This window comes from Sceloporus occidentalis, unplaced genomic scaffold (genome assembly GCF_023333645.1).
Source record: "Sceloporus occidentalis isolate IW3139 unplaced genomic scaffold, rSceOcc1.0.p SCAF_2, whole genome shotgun sequence".
NCBI classification, from domain to species: domain Eukaryota; kingdom Metazoa; phylum Chordata; class Lepidosauria; order Squamata; family Phrynosomatidae; genus Sceloporus; species Sceloporus occidentalis.
In genome coordinates, this window is record NW_028316982.1 from 54,374,337 (window position 1) to 54,392,471 (window position 18,135).

The window sequence follows — 18,135 nt, forward strand, 5'->3', positions numbered from 1 at the left end:
TCTGCCCTCCCGAGCCCTAAAATCAACCCCAGGCCACCGCATAGCACCAGTCTGTACCGGGCCTTTGTCTTTCTCTGACATTTACAACATGCTACTCCAATACAGAATTAAGGAATAGTTGACATCATTTCATCTAGAGTGGAGTCAGTGTGTTCAACCAAAATCTCTTTTTCACCATTTGAATTTAAGTGAACTCAAAGATTTTCTTTATGCCAGGAAGACATGTGCCAGCTACTGAAGCACTGAAACTGGGAATCTTAGATGAGGTTGTGGAAGAAAACCCGATTGAAGCAGCCATAAACCTGGCAAAAAAAGTATCAGGTAAAAAGCCTTTACTATTTTGGATAGCAATATACTGCAAAAGACAGGACCTCAAGCCCAACTTAATATAGCCCTCAAAAAATAAACTATTAGAGACAATAATGAATACAGTGGGTCCTGACTGTTGGTTCCAGGACCCCCCATGGGTACCAAAATCAATAGATGCTTAAGTACCATTACATACAACGGGGCAGTAAAATAGTGTCTCATATATTAAATGGCAAAATCATGGTTTGCTTTTTGGAATTAAAAAAAAAAATTCAAGCAGTGGATGGCAGAATCTGTGGATGATGCAATTTGTGAATGGTGGAATATATGGATACGGAGAGCCAACTGGACAAATAATTTAGCTAATCTTACTGTGTCCTCATATGCTCATGTAGAAACTAATAGACAAATATCAGACCAATGTTTCTAACAATCTTTAACCAAATTAGTGGTGGATTACCCAGGTGGATAAAAGCAATATACAACTAACATATATTAAAATACTTGAATGGGTGATTTGTTTTAGAAATATATAAGGTAAATGAGCATAGAACATTTAAACTGTATTGGCACCGGTTTGGGTAATAATGTGGAGAAAGTTTATGACACAGAGGACCAAAAAAGTGTCAGAACGCTAATGTTTCTGAAAGAAGGAAGAGAAGTTAGGAGCTATCTTGGTTTGGGGATGGATTTTTCCCTGTAGGATCAAAAGATAGATAAAGCTTCTGTAATACCTGACCATTGGCCTTGCTGGTCGTACACCTAAGGCATACGAATTACATTCATGCACTGGATAACCTCTGGCAGCCCTTTTTGCTCCCTGTCTGGGGAACTTGCATGCTGTACATTTAGAGTGCTATAAAAATAAACTATAATAATAATAATAATAATAATAATAATAATAATAATAATAATGTAGTGCTTTGAGCGTAGGACTTTGACTCTAGAGACCAGAGTTTGAATCACTGCTTGGCCATGCAAACTCTCCTTGAGCCAGTTACACTCTCTCTCTCAGCCTCAGAGGAAAGCAATAGCAAAACTCCAAACAAGTCTGGCCAAGAAATCCCATGATAGGTTCACCTTAGGGTCAACCAGAAGTGGGAAATGCCTTGTAGGCACACCACTAACTGGGTCTTCAGAAACATAGAGCTGTTAAGCAACTGGCAGGCGTTAACAGCTGCCTTTGGTTTGGTGGTCTAATAAGACTGTAGGTCTGCTATTATGTAGTTTTAGTATATTAGCATATTATTTTAACATTTTATAGTGTTGTATTGTCCATTTTTGATTATATATGTTTGATGTTCTGCCCTTTGATGGAAAGGGCATTATAAATAAAAATCATCATCATCGTACTCCCAAATCTGGCCTTCCCTTGAAAATTTCCACAAAAACAAATTCTAACCTACCCAGGAAACCTATTATGCTTCTACCCTGTTTTTATAGCCTTGAACATTTTCCTGTTGTTTAACCTAAGTCTGCTTTTCACCTGTACCATTTACAACAAAAATGTCCTGGAACTCTCTTTTCCTCTTAGTCACCGATTAGACAACTATTGTCCATTGACTTTGCACAACTACTGAGAGCCCATAGGAGTACCTGAGACCTGCACAAATCACTAAACTTTCTGTTCTTGGTGTAATTCACTCAAGCAAATTTTATTTATCCAGAGCCATTACCAACAAATGACTGGAACCAGTTTTGCATCCCAAGCAGAAATTATTGCCAATTGTGTCAAAAACAGTTGGCTGTGAATTTAATATAATTATAATTATTATATTTATTTATTTATACATACATACCCCTCTCTTCAGGCAAAAGGCTATCACAGCTTATAATGGAATGAACTGATCACACCATTAATTTATAAGCACAGTCCTATAAAGTTTTACATATAAGTAAATTTCATTAAGGTGGAGGAGGGTTTTCAGCTGTGGCTGAAATTTTCTATATACTTTTCTATGAAAAAGCTTCATTAATTCAGTGGGACTTACTTCTGAATCTGCATTCATATGATTGTTCTGTCAATAAGACTTCCTTAAGTATCTAGAAGAACAATAGTTAAACAATTAGATCAGTAGTGCCCCACTAGATCCCCCTCCCAGATGTGTTGGGTCACCCCCACATCTTCTTTGTTAACTGAGGTATACCCATGCATATATACTGGAAAGTAAGTCCTGTTCAAATTAGTGGGGCTTGCTTTTGAATAAACTTGTCTGGGATTGTGCTGTGATTTCCTTCTGACTTTGAAGGTACAGATTCTTCAATAGCATTCTGTTTGTAAGAAAACTGTATTTTTCCTGCTCAGTTACATGCCTTCTGATCAAAGAACAGATTGCCCATGTTTACAATATTTGTGTTTCATTATTGCACTATATAGTCTGTCCACTGGATGGCACCAAAACTTGAAAAATAATGTCCCTTTCAGCATCTTAGCCCCCCCTTCAAGAAAGCAAATAATGACCACAGCGCCATAGTTCTTTGCATTTATTGAATCAGCTTCTGTGCCGTGGTTACACAAAGCCTGGATAGTAACTACTTTTGTAGCAATAGCTTTTCTAACATCCTTGCAAGAAGGATGAGATAGAATTGTAAGAAGCAAATTGTCACATGGTTGTTCTACCTATAAGTGTAATGCCAGGGGTGCGTCACCATCTTCCAATATGTATCTTTGAGACAAAGATTCCAGAAAAAGAGATTTTGGTGGCATTACATGGCCAGAGCTTGCCAACAGAAAGCTTTAAAAGGAGACTGTTGAACACAAAAGACATAAAAATTAAATTGTCTTTTTTGAAACTCAACCAGTGGAAAACCAGTAATACAGGATGAGCATCTCTTATTCAAAATGCTTGTGAGCAGAAGTGTTTCAGGCTTTGGATTTTAAAATTAATTTTGGAATATTTGCATATACCTAATGAGATATCTTGTAGAGGGGGTTCAAGTCTATACATGAAGTTTCTTTGTGTTTCATATACACATATACAATATTTTAAATAATTCTCTGCATTAAACAAAGTTTGTGTAATGCACATTGAACCATTAGAAAGCAAAGGTGCCACTGTGGTCTTGTCTGCATGGGGCAAAAGGCCTGTTCCCTTCCCCCCCTTCCCCATTCTGGTATCATTGTGTTCAAATAATACATACATAGCCAAACCCCATTTCTGGTCTGGACAGTTCAGATGAAATTCGGCACATCCCACACCAGAACCAGGGTACAAGAGGGATAAAACTATTTTTAAAAACTTGTCTGTTGTTCCAGATCTTCCAGGAAGATTCAAAGCATTTTGTTTCCATACCACTGCAGCTGTCTGCACAGACATCCTGCTGGGCCGCCCCACATATCTACTGTCACCATAGTTGCTCATCTGAGGTCAGAATGAGGCACCCAGCATGTGACCATCTCTGGACATCTTGTTCTGACCTCAGAAGCGAGTGACCTGTGGTGGTGGCAGACACACTGGGTGACCCAGTGGGACATCTTGTGGCACGGAAATGGCACCCAAGGTAACAAGGTCTGAATGGGGCAGCTACTCCAGGCTGCCCCTGGAGTATCCTGGCCAATACAGACAGGGCTCATGCCAGCCACAAATGAAAAAAGTTGTTGGTTTTTGGAGCATTTTGAATTTTCTGATAGGGCATAGTCAATCTGTAGTTGACTAGGGTTGTGTTTGCATGGGGCTTTTGATGGTGGAGCTCAGATGTACTAATGCAGCACACCTGGCTGCCAAGGTCCACATTGAGCATATAAGAATGCTCTATAGAGTAAGAGTGCTCTATAGAGTAAGTGTGCATAGGCATATTGGGATAAGGATAGGTTTTGATACATATGTAATTTAAAGATGCATGATAAAGCCTACTGTGATTTGTTTTTTGCTTCCTGACAATAAGGTGTAATGTTAAATTTCCAAATTAGAAGCAGGAGAAGCTCAAGTGTGACACAATATTGGACACCATAGCAACAACAATTTACATCAAGGTAGGCAAGTTCAGGCAAGCAACTAGGCAGATGATGTTATACCTACCCATACTTGTATTCCTAGTTTCTACAGTTTCTTGTGCTTTTTAGGTCACCCCAGTCCTAGAGATTGCCTTGCCTTCACCAGTAATTCTGTAATGCATGTTGAATAAACCTTTTGGTGTAGTGGTTTGCAAATACAGTCCGCCCTTCCTTTACACAGGGGATCTGTTCCGGACCACCACCACCCCCGTGTAAAGGGAATTCTGCGTATGCTTGAGCCCCATTTAAATGAATGGGGCTTGTGCACGTGTGCCATTACCCCTTATGGGGTGCAACACTCCTTTTCCCAGCATGGCTTTCATTGTATGCTGAAAGCCGCGTAAGGCACGGTATCTGTGAGGGTTAAATAACAACACAATAGATTTCAGATTATTTTGAGTTTCCTATCTTGATATTAGATAGAGGAGGAGGAAATAAATAAGATATAATTCTACAGTACAAGATGCTTCAGGACTTCATGTTCTATATAACACACAAATATTTTTCTCATATCTATCTTGTTTATAAAAAAGTAATGTCTGTGAAGAAACATTTTAGTTATTTAAATCTGTTACCACTAAGAGCTTTATTTAGAAGGGACAAGGGGAGAGAGAGTTAGATTAATGGGCTAAGTCAAATGTTTACACTGTATACTGATTTCAGAAAAAGCCTGTGGATCCTAGTGGGACTCACTTCTGTTTTCAAATAAATGTTATAGGATTAGGCAGTGGGAGATTTGATATCTCATCAAACAGAAACAGTGTGCCAGACTAAAGCTCCTATCTCAGAGCATATAGTTTAGCATACAAACAGGGAGGGAAACGTAACTTACTACAAAGCAAAACCTAAGAGGTAACGAGTTCAGCATAGATCTCTGAACCAGGATAGACTTCTTACCACATACCTTGAAACTGAAAATGGAACTTTTTGAGATTATCTGGAAAAATAAGAAACAAAGGGGGCCTAAGGCTGGCAAAGAGGAGTGCTAAATTTCCAAGGAAGATACAGATCTGTTACTTGAAACTGGTAGCCAAATCTAAGTGAGGAATGGACAAGCACCATCCATCCTTTACATACAAAAATAGACAAAGGCTTTTAGGAAGTTTACTGAAATTGCTTTTTTTAAAAAAGTAAATACAGCCATGGATTTGGATCTGAGACTACAAAAAATAAAAAGAAAACAAAAATAGTATGTTCTGAGAAACATATGCAAAAATCTGAGATTCAGGTGAATGAAAGAATCAGTAAAGGAACAGGATATGTGGGAAGAGTGTGCAGTAGTTAACAGACAGCTTCCCAGATGTAAGACTAGAAGGAGCAGACATAGAACATGCTCACAGAGCTTTATGTGCAAAACTCTCAGAAGATGCAAAACTATATGATATGTGTACTCATTTTGTCAAGGCAACTGTGGAAGATGCTATCAGCTGCTGCCTGGATCATTGATAGCCTTTGTATAGAACTTAACAAATGCAGAATCGTGGTCTTGAGACATAGATTTGGGTGGAATGTATACTGCATGTAATAATCTATGAACAGATATATGTTATCACCTGGGCCACTTTTTGAAGACAGTAGTACACAAAGGAGGAGCCAATATACAGTTGACCCTCCATATCCATGGATTTTTTTATCCACAAATTTAACCATCCATGGCTCGAAAATATTAAAGTCTTGATTTTGTCATTTTATACAAGGGTCTCTATTTTTCTATGCCATTGTATTTAAGGGGACTTGAGCATCCATGGATTATGTATCCACAGAAAATCTTGGAATCAAACTCCAGCAGATACCAAGGCCCACTGTAATTATTTGAACACACAGGGGTGAAAAAAACCCTCTTAATGCAGATGAATTCAGAGAGAAAAGGGAAGTTATTGTGATGAAGAGAATTAGATGAAGAAAAGGAAAGACAAAAATTGATCCACTAATCATAATGTCAGAAAGGAAAATGCGTTAACGGGGACATCTTTTTCTTTAAATTTGATTTGTCTGAAACAAGAGGAACATTATTTTTTTTCTTGTGTTTCATTTATGTACCTGAGAGAGTAACTGAAGAAATAAACTGTACTTGCGGAATTTTATACACTTATTTGAGAGCAAGCCTCATGGAACAGAAAAACACTGTAAAGTAAATATATACATGGCAAAATCAAACTACATGACTAAAATTGTGCGTTTTAATTTGCACTGAGTCTTGTTGTAATTTATGAGATTTAAGACAAAGCAACAATCTTGTCCTTGAAGAGAATGTCAAAAAGTAAGGCGTAGAGACTAACTGCTTGTGTTCCTTTATTTCCTTGCCTTCTGTAGATCAGTCGCTGGAACCTCGCAGGCTCTACCTGAAAGAAACTCCCAGACTACCCAACATGGAAGCCTTCCTTGATGAGGCTCTTTTGAAGGTGAAGAGAAGGGCAAATGGGTGCCTCTCACCACAAATGTGCTTTGAAGCTGTACGAGCCTCTGTGTACCTTCCCTTTGCAGAAGGAATTCAGAAAGAGAAACAGCTCTTCTTGTACCTCATGAGTTCAGGACAGTCTAAAGCATTGCAGTATGCCTTTTTTGCACAAAGAGCAACAGAGAAATGGGTGTTGCCCAGTGGAGCATCCTGGAAAACTGCAGCCCCTCAGCGAGTCCAGAAAGCAGCTGTGATAGGTGAGTTTTTGAAAGCTCGTGGGTATTTGGGGTATTAAGCTGTTTTTGCTATCAGAGAAATCTCATGCACTCTTAGTTAGCATGCAAAAATTGTCTTTGTACCTGTTGCAGCTGCTTTCTACAGTGTCAGGCAGGATTCTTTCCTAACTACCTAGAGATAGCAGTGATTGAACCCGAGACCTTCTAAATGCAAAGCATGTGTTCTGCTACAGCCCCTCACGAATGCCATGTCCTTTCCAATCTGGTGCCCTCAATATATGTTGGAGTACAACTCAGTCAACTGAGGTTTTGGTAGACAAATGCATTGGGAGTGTGGCAGGTTGGCAGTGGAGTTTGAACTCCATAGATGCTCTACCTACCTTTTTCACTCTTTGGTCATTATTAAGCAATACCTAATTTGGATAAAGGAGAGCCAAAGCTGGATTGGTCTGTTATTTGGCTTCATTTTCAGTTTCATTTATCTGAGATGTTTCATACAAAATAGAGCCTCAAAGATAGCACTGTTTATAAGAAAGATCATGGCCATGAGGAATCTGGAGGTGTTTATAATGCTTCCGTTCTCAATGCTGCACAGCTATTTATAGTTCTGGAGTATATCATTCCTCTACTTACAGTTGCCACCTCTTATTCCAGTACGTGTTCCTTCCAAAATCTCTCCCTAAGGAGAGGTCCTTCCACCTTTATAATACACACACAGCCATTGGGTTCAGAGAATCAGTGACTTATCTACTATTGCCTGCCCCTACATTAGATCATATTGGCTGAACAAGTAAGAAGCTTTTCTCCTATGCATGGAATCTACTGGAATTTGCAGTATGATTTTTCTATGTAAGTAGTTATAAAGGACAGTGAAGAAAGCTGATAGAAAATTATTTGAATGTGATGCTGGAGATATGGTGTATGGTGATGCTGGAGTTATGGTGGATGTTGTACAGATATGGTGGAATGCTAAAAAGATGAATAAATGGGTCCTAGAGCAAATCAAGCCTGAACTCTCCCTAGGAGCCAAGATGACTAAACTGAGACTGTCATACTTTGGCCATATTATGAGAAGACATGAGTCACTAGCAAAAACAACAATGGTTCTCTGAAGATGCCAGCCACAGATTTTGGCAAAACATCAGGAAGAAACTCTTCCAGAACATGGCCACATAGCCCGAAAAACCCACAAAAAACAACAATGGTTGTTAAGGTAGAAGGCAGTAGGAAAAGAGGAAGGCTGCATTACAGATGGATGGACTCAATCAAGGAAGCCACAGCCCTGAGACTACAAGATCTGAGCAGGGCTGTTGATGACAGGGTGACTTTTAGGTCTCTTATTCTTGGGATCACCATATGTTGAAGTTGATATGATGGCAATTAACAACAAAATTATAGAAGCAAAAGAAGGAATTTTGTAAGGAGATATGCAGACTAAGAGACAGTCTATCTCACTGAAACAGCTACAGACAGACAGAATTCTATTCATAGAGTTGGAAGAAACTACAAGGGCCATCCAATCAAACCTCTTACCATGCAGGGATACACAGCCAAAGCACTCATGACAGATGGTCATCCAGCCTCTGTTTAAAATCCTTCAAAGAGGGAGACTCCACCACACTCAGGAAACTTGTTCCACTGTCAAAGAGCCTGCTCTTCTTTTCCACTTTTCACCCTAGGTGAGTTCCTAGCGCAAGGACTCAAAAGCTGTTTCTTCCTGTTTACTAAATGTGAAACATTCAAGGATATATTAATCTCAAAATGTTGTGTTGACAACTGCCTTTTAAGACGCTTTCATCTCATTGTGATGATCCATTCTTCCCATTTTGCAATCCCCCATTATCTCCCCACCCACTCTGCTGAAGATAATGCCTTCATTAATTTTTTATCAAGGCAGTTGAAGAAAACTCTTTGATGCTCTGCACAGATTTCTCAATAGCCCTCTGCTCTTCTGCATATTGATTGGTATATACTCAGTGGGGGACTATTCTCTAAGTAGCTCAGCCCTTAGCAGCAGCCCTTTGATTTTTAAGAGCGTGCTTGCATCTCATCTTTCCACTGCTGTACCCACAACATTCCTTCCCATGATTTGGTGGTGAATATACAGGTTATGCTTTGCTGTAGCATGTTCAGACTGAGCTCTCTGCAAGCTTACCTCAGCACAAGGCAGCCCTAAGCAATGTGCCTCCATCATATGTCCCTTTCCCTCTTCCACTTTGCAATCTTAATTATTGTTCTTGCATGATTCATCCCCCTTGAGCACACATATCTTTGGGTAGTGAGTTAAATCTGCCAGCAAGCATGAACTTATTCACTGGAGAACTGACATTCATGTAAAGCAACATAGAGCCTGTGGCTCAGCACATATGGAGTTTGGTTGTTGTTCAGCAGACATGCATTTATGTCTGCCTAATCCGCATTACCACACAAGCTTGGGTGGAAAGGGTTTCCATTTTGAGTTTCTTGGGACAGCACAAGTTACTGGTTTGCTGCTAGATGAGTGACAAATATGACAAAATATTTTCCTGTTAGGGAAATGCAGAAACAGCCCAAATCAGATGTATTCATTCTGAATTACTGTTGGAATGGAATGGAGCAGGGGTAGGCAACCTGCGGCCCGCAGGCCGGATGCGGCCCGGCGAGGCCTTGGGACCGGCCCCGGTCCAGTCCTGCCGCCGATTGCCACCGGGGCCTTTGGGGGGCAATTGTTTATAGAAGCCTCAGAAACATGCATTTATATTAACATTTTTTAAAAAACCAGCAAATTTTTTCACATGTCCTCCATTTTTTTTAAAAAAAGTGTCTTCCATTTGAAAATTTTGTCCTACATTTGTCCAGGTTTATTTATATATTTAATTTTTAAAAAAAATATTTAATTATTTATTTTTTGGCTTCGGCCCCCCAGTTGTCTGAGGGACAGCAACCCGGCCCCCGGCTCAAAAAGATTGCCTACCCCTGGAATGGAGCAAGACTAACTTACTCAGGAAAGAGTTTTATTCTTAAGTCAGTTCTAATCCTAGAGAGCAGGTAGTAGAAACACAAATATCCATTAACATCTGTTCCTTATGACAGAACCCTATTTATGTATTTTTTTGTAGACAAGAAGAAACACAGAAATAATCAGCACTTTAACTGAGCATTTACTGTCTCAATATATTTGAGTGTATTTAAGCCAACTGAATTTTCTATAATACTTTTTTATAATTACACATGGGTCACTGTGTATTGCTACAGACTTGCTCAATTGCTTCAAGCAAATTGAATCAGAAATGGTTTTAAGGCATTGCTAAAATGAATTTTGCATGATTGATCATTGCTTGCGCATTTCTGGTGCTCAGCTATCTAAAAAATTGGTCCATCTTTTGTTGCTATATAAAGAAATTGGGGGGGGGGGCAGATTTTATTTTAAATATCTGATTAGCTCAATGAGACTTTGTGTGTACTGGACATATAAAAATATATAAAATGTTCAAACATGAGTGTGATTGCAATCTGATTCTCCCTGCCTTTGTTAGAATGAGAAGTGCTTTCACTTCCCATTCTAACAAAGGACATATTTGTATTAGAATTGGTGCTGTGTCCTGTGAAGTTAACCTCTATCTTCCACATTAATTGGTACTGTTTTCTCAGCTCATTTTAATGCAGACTTGAGCAGAGATGAGCAGAAGTAGGTTGAAATGTTCTGGTAGATCTCTGGCTGTTTTGCAGTAATTCTTCAAAGATCTCAAACTTAAACTTTTGTATAACAATATCAAGACATTATTAGTCATTTCAAATCTTTTATCTATAGTAACCTAAACGTAAATTGGTATTTGTGTATGAGTTCATTCAGTTAATTACTTATGGGGTGTAATAAGTAATTAGTTCTATGTCCATCTGTAGGGCTTGCGAAAGTTATTTATTTGGACTACAGCTTCCTGAGTCTCCCAGCCATCATGTCTACAGGCTATTATGTCTGGAGAATGTTGAGAGTCTTAGTCCAAAAGGGGTAACCTTTTCAAATTCTGGTTCTCCTGTACACAAAGAAGTCATTATTTTACACTTGACTTCAGCTGGTGAACCTCAGTATGCTAATAAAACACTAAGGGAATCCTACAAACATGAAGCCCTCCCTCCGTGGGCAACATAGAGAATTGCGGCTTTAGGGTATTTTTGTTCCTGTACCACTCATAGAGGGGAGTTAGACTTGTCTTGATATCTAATAGCAGAAAACACACACAGCTGGAATTAAGGAAAGAGAGAAATTAGGAAAGAACATAGAAAATACATGCCTTTTCCAAGCAAGGTAGGAGGCATTTAAACTGAGTTTTAATATACATTGTGAAAAATGCAAAGAAATTGCAGGGCTTTTTTGTTTTGTTGTTAATATGTTTGATCTTGAAAACTTATCCAATAACTATTTTCCTGCTATATTTGGAACATGGTGAATACTGAAAATAAGATATTGCAGTAGCTAATTCCAAACTGAAATGGCTATTAATGTGGTTCACACTGCTGCTGCTTTTGGAGAAATGAACTCTGAGTACATCTATGGGGGAAATAAGCCAATTCACCAATACGGACTGCTGGGAGGAAGGCAGATTTTGCAACCTGGTTTGACCTGTGTTATTAGGAATTCCAGCAATTCTTCATAAAGCTGCTTTAGATTAATTTTTTAATCCCAGTGATTTGCATTTGTTTAGCTGAACAACTCACATTCATAGCTTTGGTTAGCTAAATAACTAATTTATGTGCTAGGTTTTTTGTGGAATTACCGTACTGCCAATGGAGAGAGATCTTGTGGCACCTTTGAGACTAACTAAAAGAAAGAAGCTGGCAGCATGAGCTTTCATAGACTTCAATCTACTTCCTCAGATGCATTTAGTATTGCCAATGTGTTTGTCGCATCATTCTGGACACTGTACAAAACCTCAGACAGTGATAACTAAGTTCTGAGCCTAAATATTATTGACCACAGGAGGCCTTGTTCATGTTAATGTTTTGCCCCTGCAGTACAAAGGTACTTTGGTCTGGTCTTTATCAGGAAGCTAGGTGCCCAGAACACAGATGTCTGATCTTTTTTCCAAAGAAGTGATTTGGATCAAGAATGTAATCAGTATTTGGCAGTTTAGGCCTGGGAGCTGTCTCACCGAGGAAACACAATGTGATGTCAGCTAAGGACATATAAAGTTTGAGTGAGAAGCTTGTTTGCAACATTGCCTAATTGCAGTGCTGTGCTGTTATGGCTGCAAACATGTATAAGCATCAGACACGCACATTATTTCCTCTTTTTTTCTAAGTACAAAGGGAGGAGACAAGAAGGTTAATTTCCTTATAAAGTAAATTGAGATTTGTGCAAACCATAGATTAGCCTGCAAACCAAGATCCTGAACTAAACTACAATATACAAAACACAGCTAGTTGAGTTAATTACCTTATATACTGCAGTCCACATTTTGAGACCAAGGAGGTTGCTTGGAGGTGTGGTAAGTGTTATTATTGTTAACTGCCCTCAGGTCGATCTCGATCTATGGCAACCCCATGGATGAGACATCTCCAAAACTCCCTGTCCTCCACCGCTCTTCTTAGTTCCAGTAAATTCATACCCGTAACCTCTTATAGAGTCCATCTATCTAGCATGTGACTTTCCTCTCCTTCTACAGCGGGCCCTTGCTTTACACGGGGGATCCATTCTGGACCTCCCCCCCCCCCGCGTAAGGTTAATTCTGCCTATGCTCGAGCCCCAATCATTTGAATGAGGCTTGTGTGTGTGGTGGTGCGCACGCACCATAGGCGCGTGCACCATTCATTTGAATGGGACACATTGCCCCTTGCGCCCCACGCACTCCCTGTGGCTTGAGCACGTATGCTCAAGTCTACGTATAGCATGCCCACGTATAACGAGAGCACATTGTACTTCCCTCCACCTTTCCTAGCATTATTGTTTTTTTCCCAATAAGTCATGCCTTCTTACGATGTGATCAAAGTACGACAACCTCAGTCTAGTCATCTTGGTTTCCAGGGAGATTTTCTGGCTCGATCTGTTTTAGGACCCATTCAGCTATCTTCAAAGTAACTTAAAGACTGTCATGTGGAAGACAGAGCAAACCTATTCTTTGCTGCTCCAAAGGATAGAGACCAACCAACTATACTGTTACAAGATAGTACAAGAGATTCCACTTCAACATTAGGAAGAACTTTCTGACAGTAAAAGCTGTTCGATAGTGGAACATACTCCCTCGGAGAGTGGTGGAGTCTCCTTTGGAGGTCTTTAAGCAGAGGCTGGCCATCTGTCAGGGGTGCTTTCGTTGTGTATTCCTGCATGGCAGGAGGCTGGACTGGATGGCCCTTGTGGTCTCTTCCAACTCTATGGTTCTATGATTCTAAGATAGGAGATTCCAAGTAAACATCAGGAAGGACTTTCTAATGGTAACAGCTGTTCAACATGCAACGGACTACCTTGGAGAACAGTCGGCTCTCTATTTCTGGGGGATTTTAAACAGACTGGTTGGCCATGTCAATCATTTTCAATTTATTTATATTTTGCCTTTTTTCCATGAGTAGGACTTGGTGAAAGGATGCTTTAACTATGGATTCCTGTACTGAAAGGGTTTGAGGTTGGGGTGATGCTTCAATCCCCCTCCTACCCTACAATTCTGTGAACAAAGGTCTTGGTTTAACCAAAAAGATAAAAATAATTCAGGGTAGGGGTATTTCTCTTTTGTTGTTGTTATTTACTTTGATATTTTAGGGGACATAGCAGTGGCTGTGATTTCACAGTGACAAATACTGGGTGAGTAAGTCTCTGTGAGAATTTTTGTGACATAGATCAAGGAGTCAGCTCTGAACCATGAACTCACTATGGGCGCTTCCTTGTGGACAGCTTCTAGTGCTACTAATCAAAAAGCATTTTGTGACTATTCTGTCTTTTTCTCCTTAATGGATGGGGGGACAGAGATGGGGAAAAAGATGGAAGAAGTAGTGAGAAAACAAGGAAATCACAAATGAAAGGCAATGACGTCTGAAGCCCTTGCCCATTTCTGTGAATGAACCTTGTTGCACAACCTTCTCTGAAAGCATCCTTTGTCCCCTTCTTAGCATCCTTTTACCCATAGGTAAATTACTAATACTGACTGTCTTTACAGTTGTAGGGATTGTAAAAAGACAATGTAAGTGAAGTACTATGAACATTCTAACGAACTATTTTTTTTAATTTATATCCCACCTTTCTCCCAAAATGGACCCAAAGTGTCTATATAACTATACAGAATTATATATAAATGTTGTTGTTAGATCAATGCTATGTCTATGAGACATCCAGGAAATTACTATTTTTTGAAAAATCTTTTCTAAATAGCAGATAATAGGCAGAATCTCCTGCAGAACACATAACTCTAACCCACTTGCATAGACACTAATGTTACTTTGCATTGTAAGTTTTACATTTGTTGCTTTACTTTTAAGAATAGTAAAATGAGTTCAGCTGAGACTTTGCTAATGTTTGTCAATCTTTGTGATGTTTATTATTTTATTTTATTTCATTTTTGTTAGATGACATACTATATTAGAAGTGAAAAGCTATTTGGTAAGTCAGTCTTTCTCCTTTCTTTGTACGGGAACATTTCCAGTGATTCCTCCTCTCTCTTTTCTTTTATCAAAGGATTAGGGACGATGGGACGAGGCATCGTGGCTTCTCTGCTGAAGGCTAAAATTCCTGTAGTGGCTCTGGAGCAGGATAAAAAACAGCTGGAGGTGGGAAGGGGAGCTATTATGGCTCTCTTAGAACGTGAAGCTTTAAAAATGCAACAAAATGGCCATAAACTGGATAAGCCTGTACTTCCTCACTTTACTCTGGATTTTGATGCACTGAAGGATGTCGATCTAGTCATTGAGGCGGTATTTGAGGAGATGGCTCTCAAGAAGGAAATCTTCCGTAAATTGTCAATAATCTGCAAACCAGAAACCCTTCTTGGTACTAACACCTCGTACCTGGATATTGATGAGATTGCTTCTGTCACTAGTCACCCTCATCAAGTCATTGGCACCCATTTCTTCTCACCAGCTCATATTATGAAACTACAGGAAATCATCTATGGTCAACAAACATCCCCTACTGCCGTTGCTACTGCCATGAGCCTAGCCAAAGCTATGGGTAAAATTGGAGTTGTTGTAGGGAATTGCTTTGGTTTTGTTGGAAACCGAATGTTGAATCCTTACATTGAGCAAACACTTTTTCTCATAGAAGAAGGGAGCACTCCAGAAGAAGTAGACAAAGCTCTGCAGGAATTTGGTTTTAAAATGGGTCCCTTCCGGGTATCAGATCTTGCTGGACTTGATGTAGGTTGGAGGTCTAGGAGAGGGCAAGGCCTGACTGGAGACACTGTACCTCCTGATACACCACCTCGCCACCGAGATGGCAGACGATACAGCCCAGTCCCTGATATCTTGTGTGAGATGGGGAGATATGGTGAGAAAACAGGAAAGGGATGGTACCAGTATGATAAACCTGGGGGAAAGGTAGCACAGTCAGATCCATGGTTGCGTGGTTTTCTTTCTGATTTTAGACATGCTCACAACATTACTGCACGCACCATCAGTCAAGATGAGATCTTGGAGCGTTGCTTATATTCCCTTGCCAATGAAGGTTTCAGAATATTATCTGAGGGAATTGCATCTTGTCCAGAAGCCATTGATACCATCTATGTCAATGGTTACGGCTGGCCCAGACATATGGGTGGTCCAATGTTCTATGCTTCTGAGGTTGGGTTGCCTAAAGTTCTAACAAAACTACTGAAGTATGCTGAGGCTAATCCTGACATACCCAAACTGCAGCCCAGTGCCTTTCTGCGGAAGCTTGTAGCTTTGGGCAGTCCTCCTCTGAAAGAGTGGACATCCCATGTGAGATCTCATAACAGCAAGTTATAATTCCTCTGTTAAACAGCCTATGTTGAAACATTCTGACTGCTCCATTCCAAACTGCAATGTAGCATGATATAAAACAATGTGACTGTCTCTTCTGATTTCAGTACAGTATACACACAGACATGCACACTGTCTCTGTGAATGATAGATTGCTGCTCACAATGGTGCCTTTTATCATACTATTTCTTGAAATGCTGCCTGGGGATCTTACTTGAAAATACACACTTTCCTATCAAGCATTACCCATCTGGCAGGTAATATCTTCATAGGCCTTAACTGAGCTGCCTAAAATAGTAGAGAAAGATGAGGGGAAATTCAGAGGTTGAAAAATACAGGGTACATCCTGGGTAAACAAACTTCAGACTTGTGGGATATAATAGGGCTTTTTTGTTCCATATTAGAATGCAGAACCTTGTAAAAGATAAACACTTAGAATTGTAATATAGTATTTAGAGCTCCATTTTGAGTATCAGAGCTGAACAGAACTCTGTTCCACAGACAAATCTTTTGATATCTCCAAGCTTTCTTCATTTCAGTGATATAATCTGAGGGGACTGCTATTTTTAAACACTGAGGAGAGTCTTTGCATCAACTAATGCTGATCATCTAGAATTCTAGAAGAAGATCGAGATCTACTTACTCTCCACCTCTGGCACCCTAACCTACATTTAACTTTCTACATCCACTCTTCTTCTATCACTTTATTTGCTACTTTGGGTTGCCCCTAGGATACAGTGGCCAAGTATTCAAACGTTTGCAAGAAGCTATTTCTATCATAAGATTGCTGTTCATTTGTATATTAAAAGGGTATCCTATATTTGTGGTCTCTTGCACCACTAAATGAAAGCACATTTAGATTGATTGAAAATGACCAGAAACTCTTAGATTTTGTTCTCTCCAACTTTATTTTGGAGATCCGTACATATTTTGGTTATCCTATGATATTTTCTGCCAGCTTTCTGTATGATCAAAGACTTTTATATCAGCTCCATAGGTTGGTTTATTTTAACCGAATATAACATTGGAAAGAACACTTAACAAAATCCAGGACTTTTCAATCAGTCTAGATGTGCCCTAAAACAGTTCTTTAGTAGTGTCAAGGAAATGCAACAGATGATACCTCAATTTCGTGTCTGTTTCTGATAACCTTCACAAGTATTCTTTTCCTCTCACAAATAATGTGCCTGATAACATCTGAGAGAGAGAGAAAAATAGTCCACTGCAAAAAATAAAAATGCAATGAATAAGAGCTCCTGAGGAGAAAGGGAAGCTGAAGAACAGAAGTTCCTCCTGTGGAGAATTCAGCTTTCACCATCTACATGCTAATAGGGACTTGTGAGTCATAGCCACAAATGTCTTTCATGCTTTTCATCCAGTACGAATGTCTCCTCTCCTTTCCAGAGGCACACATCTGGAAGGTGCCATATTACACATGCTCCTTCAAAGTAATTGAGGAATGTATTTGTGCAAAGACTTCCTGAAAATCTTTAAGCTCCAGGACTCCAAAAGCACTGTTTTTCCCCCCAAAAAAGAAGTTGGAAAATTATTTTAACCTATCTGACTTTGCAGAGTAAAATTAATGTCTTCCTGTCTTCTGAAATTTTGAATGGTAGAATCCACATGATTGCTCATGCTAATCTTCTCAATTTGTTATTTCTAGGATTGAGAAAATCAAATTTAAGATGGCTGAAATGCAACTTCTTTTTTTCCTTAAATAAAAATATTTTAGTACCCATACATTTTGTTGTTTTGTCCTTTGTCTTTCTTTCTCACATCTTCAAAACTAAAGAGACTACTCTTAGAAATGGTCAGTGATATGCAAGAATCCTGCAGCCTGATTATCAAGTTCATCAAGTTAAGTGCAACAGTTAGTGCTGGAACACAGTGCTAGAGAGCCACTTTCACTTCCCCATTCAGCCAAGAGCCTACTGATGTGTGAAAGGACCATGTGCATGCCAGAACTACTTTGAGAGATGACGGGATTAAGATACCATAAATAAATTTACACCCAGGACCAAGGTAGCTGATACCAATGTTATCTGATGCCAGGCAGCCTAAAATGACCCGTCTCTATTGCATTAATACGCTAATACCAAAATAATAACTAACACCAAGATTTTTATGTCTCAGAATTGGGAGATTATCACATGGGCGGGGGGAGAGGGGGAAGAGAGAGGCATAATTCTGGCTAAATCATGAAATTGTGTGGAAGATTTTCTCATGACATCACGCTTATCCTGGACTTCACCTGTGAATAACCAGCATGCTCCTGCAACAAATGATTCATGGGGAACTCT

At 39.5% G+C, this 18,135-nt stretch overlaps 1 protein-coding gene across 2 annotated transcripts in view; it reads left to right on the plus strand.

Moving 5' to 3' along the window:
* EHHADH (enoyl-CoA hydratase and 3-hydroxyacyl CoA dehydrogenase) overlaps positions 1-17,566 on the plus strand; it is a 30,233-nt gene extending 12,667 nt beyond the window's left edge. For both annotated transcript variants that reach the window (XM_089509432.1, XM_089509433.1), the window contains exons 5-7: positions 217-321; positions 6,617-6,958; positions 14,577-17,566. In XM_089509432.1, coding sequence (XP_089365558.1) covers positions 217-321; positions 6,617-6,958; positions 14,577-15,841 — 1,712 coding nt within the window. In that variant the 3' untranslated portion in view covers positions 15,842-17,566. The remainder of the gene's footprint in view (positions 1-216; positions 322-6,616; positions 6,959-14,576) is intronic.
* The last annotated feature ends 569 nt before the right edge of the window (positions 17,567-18,135 follow it).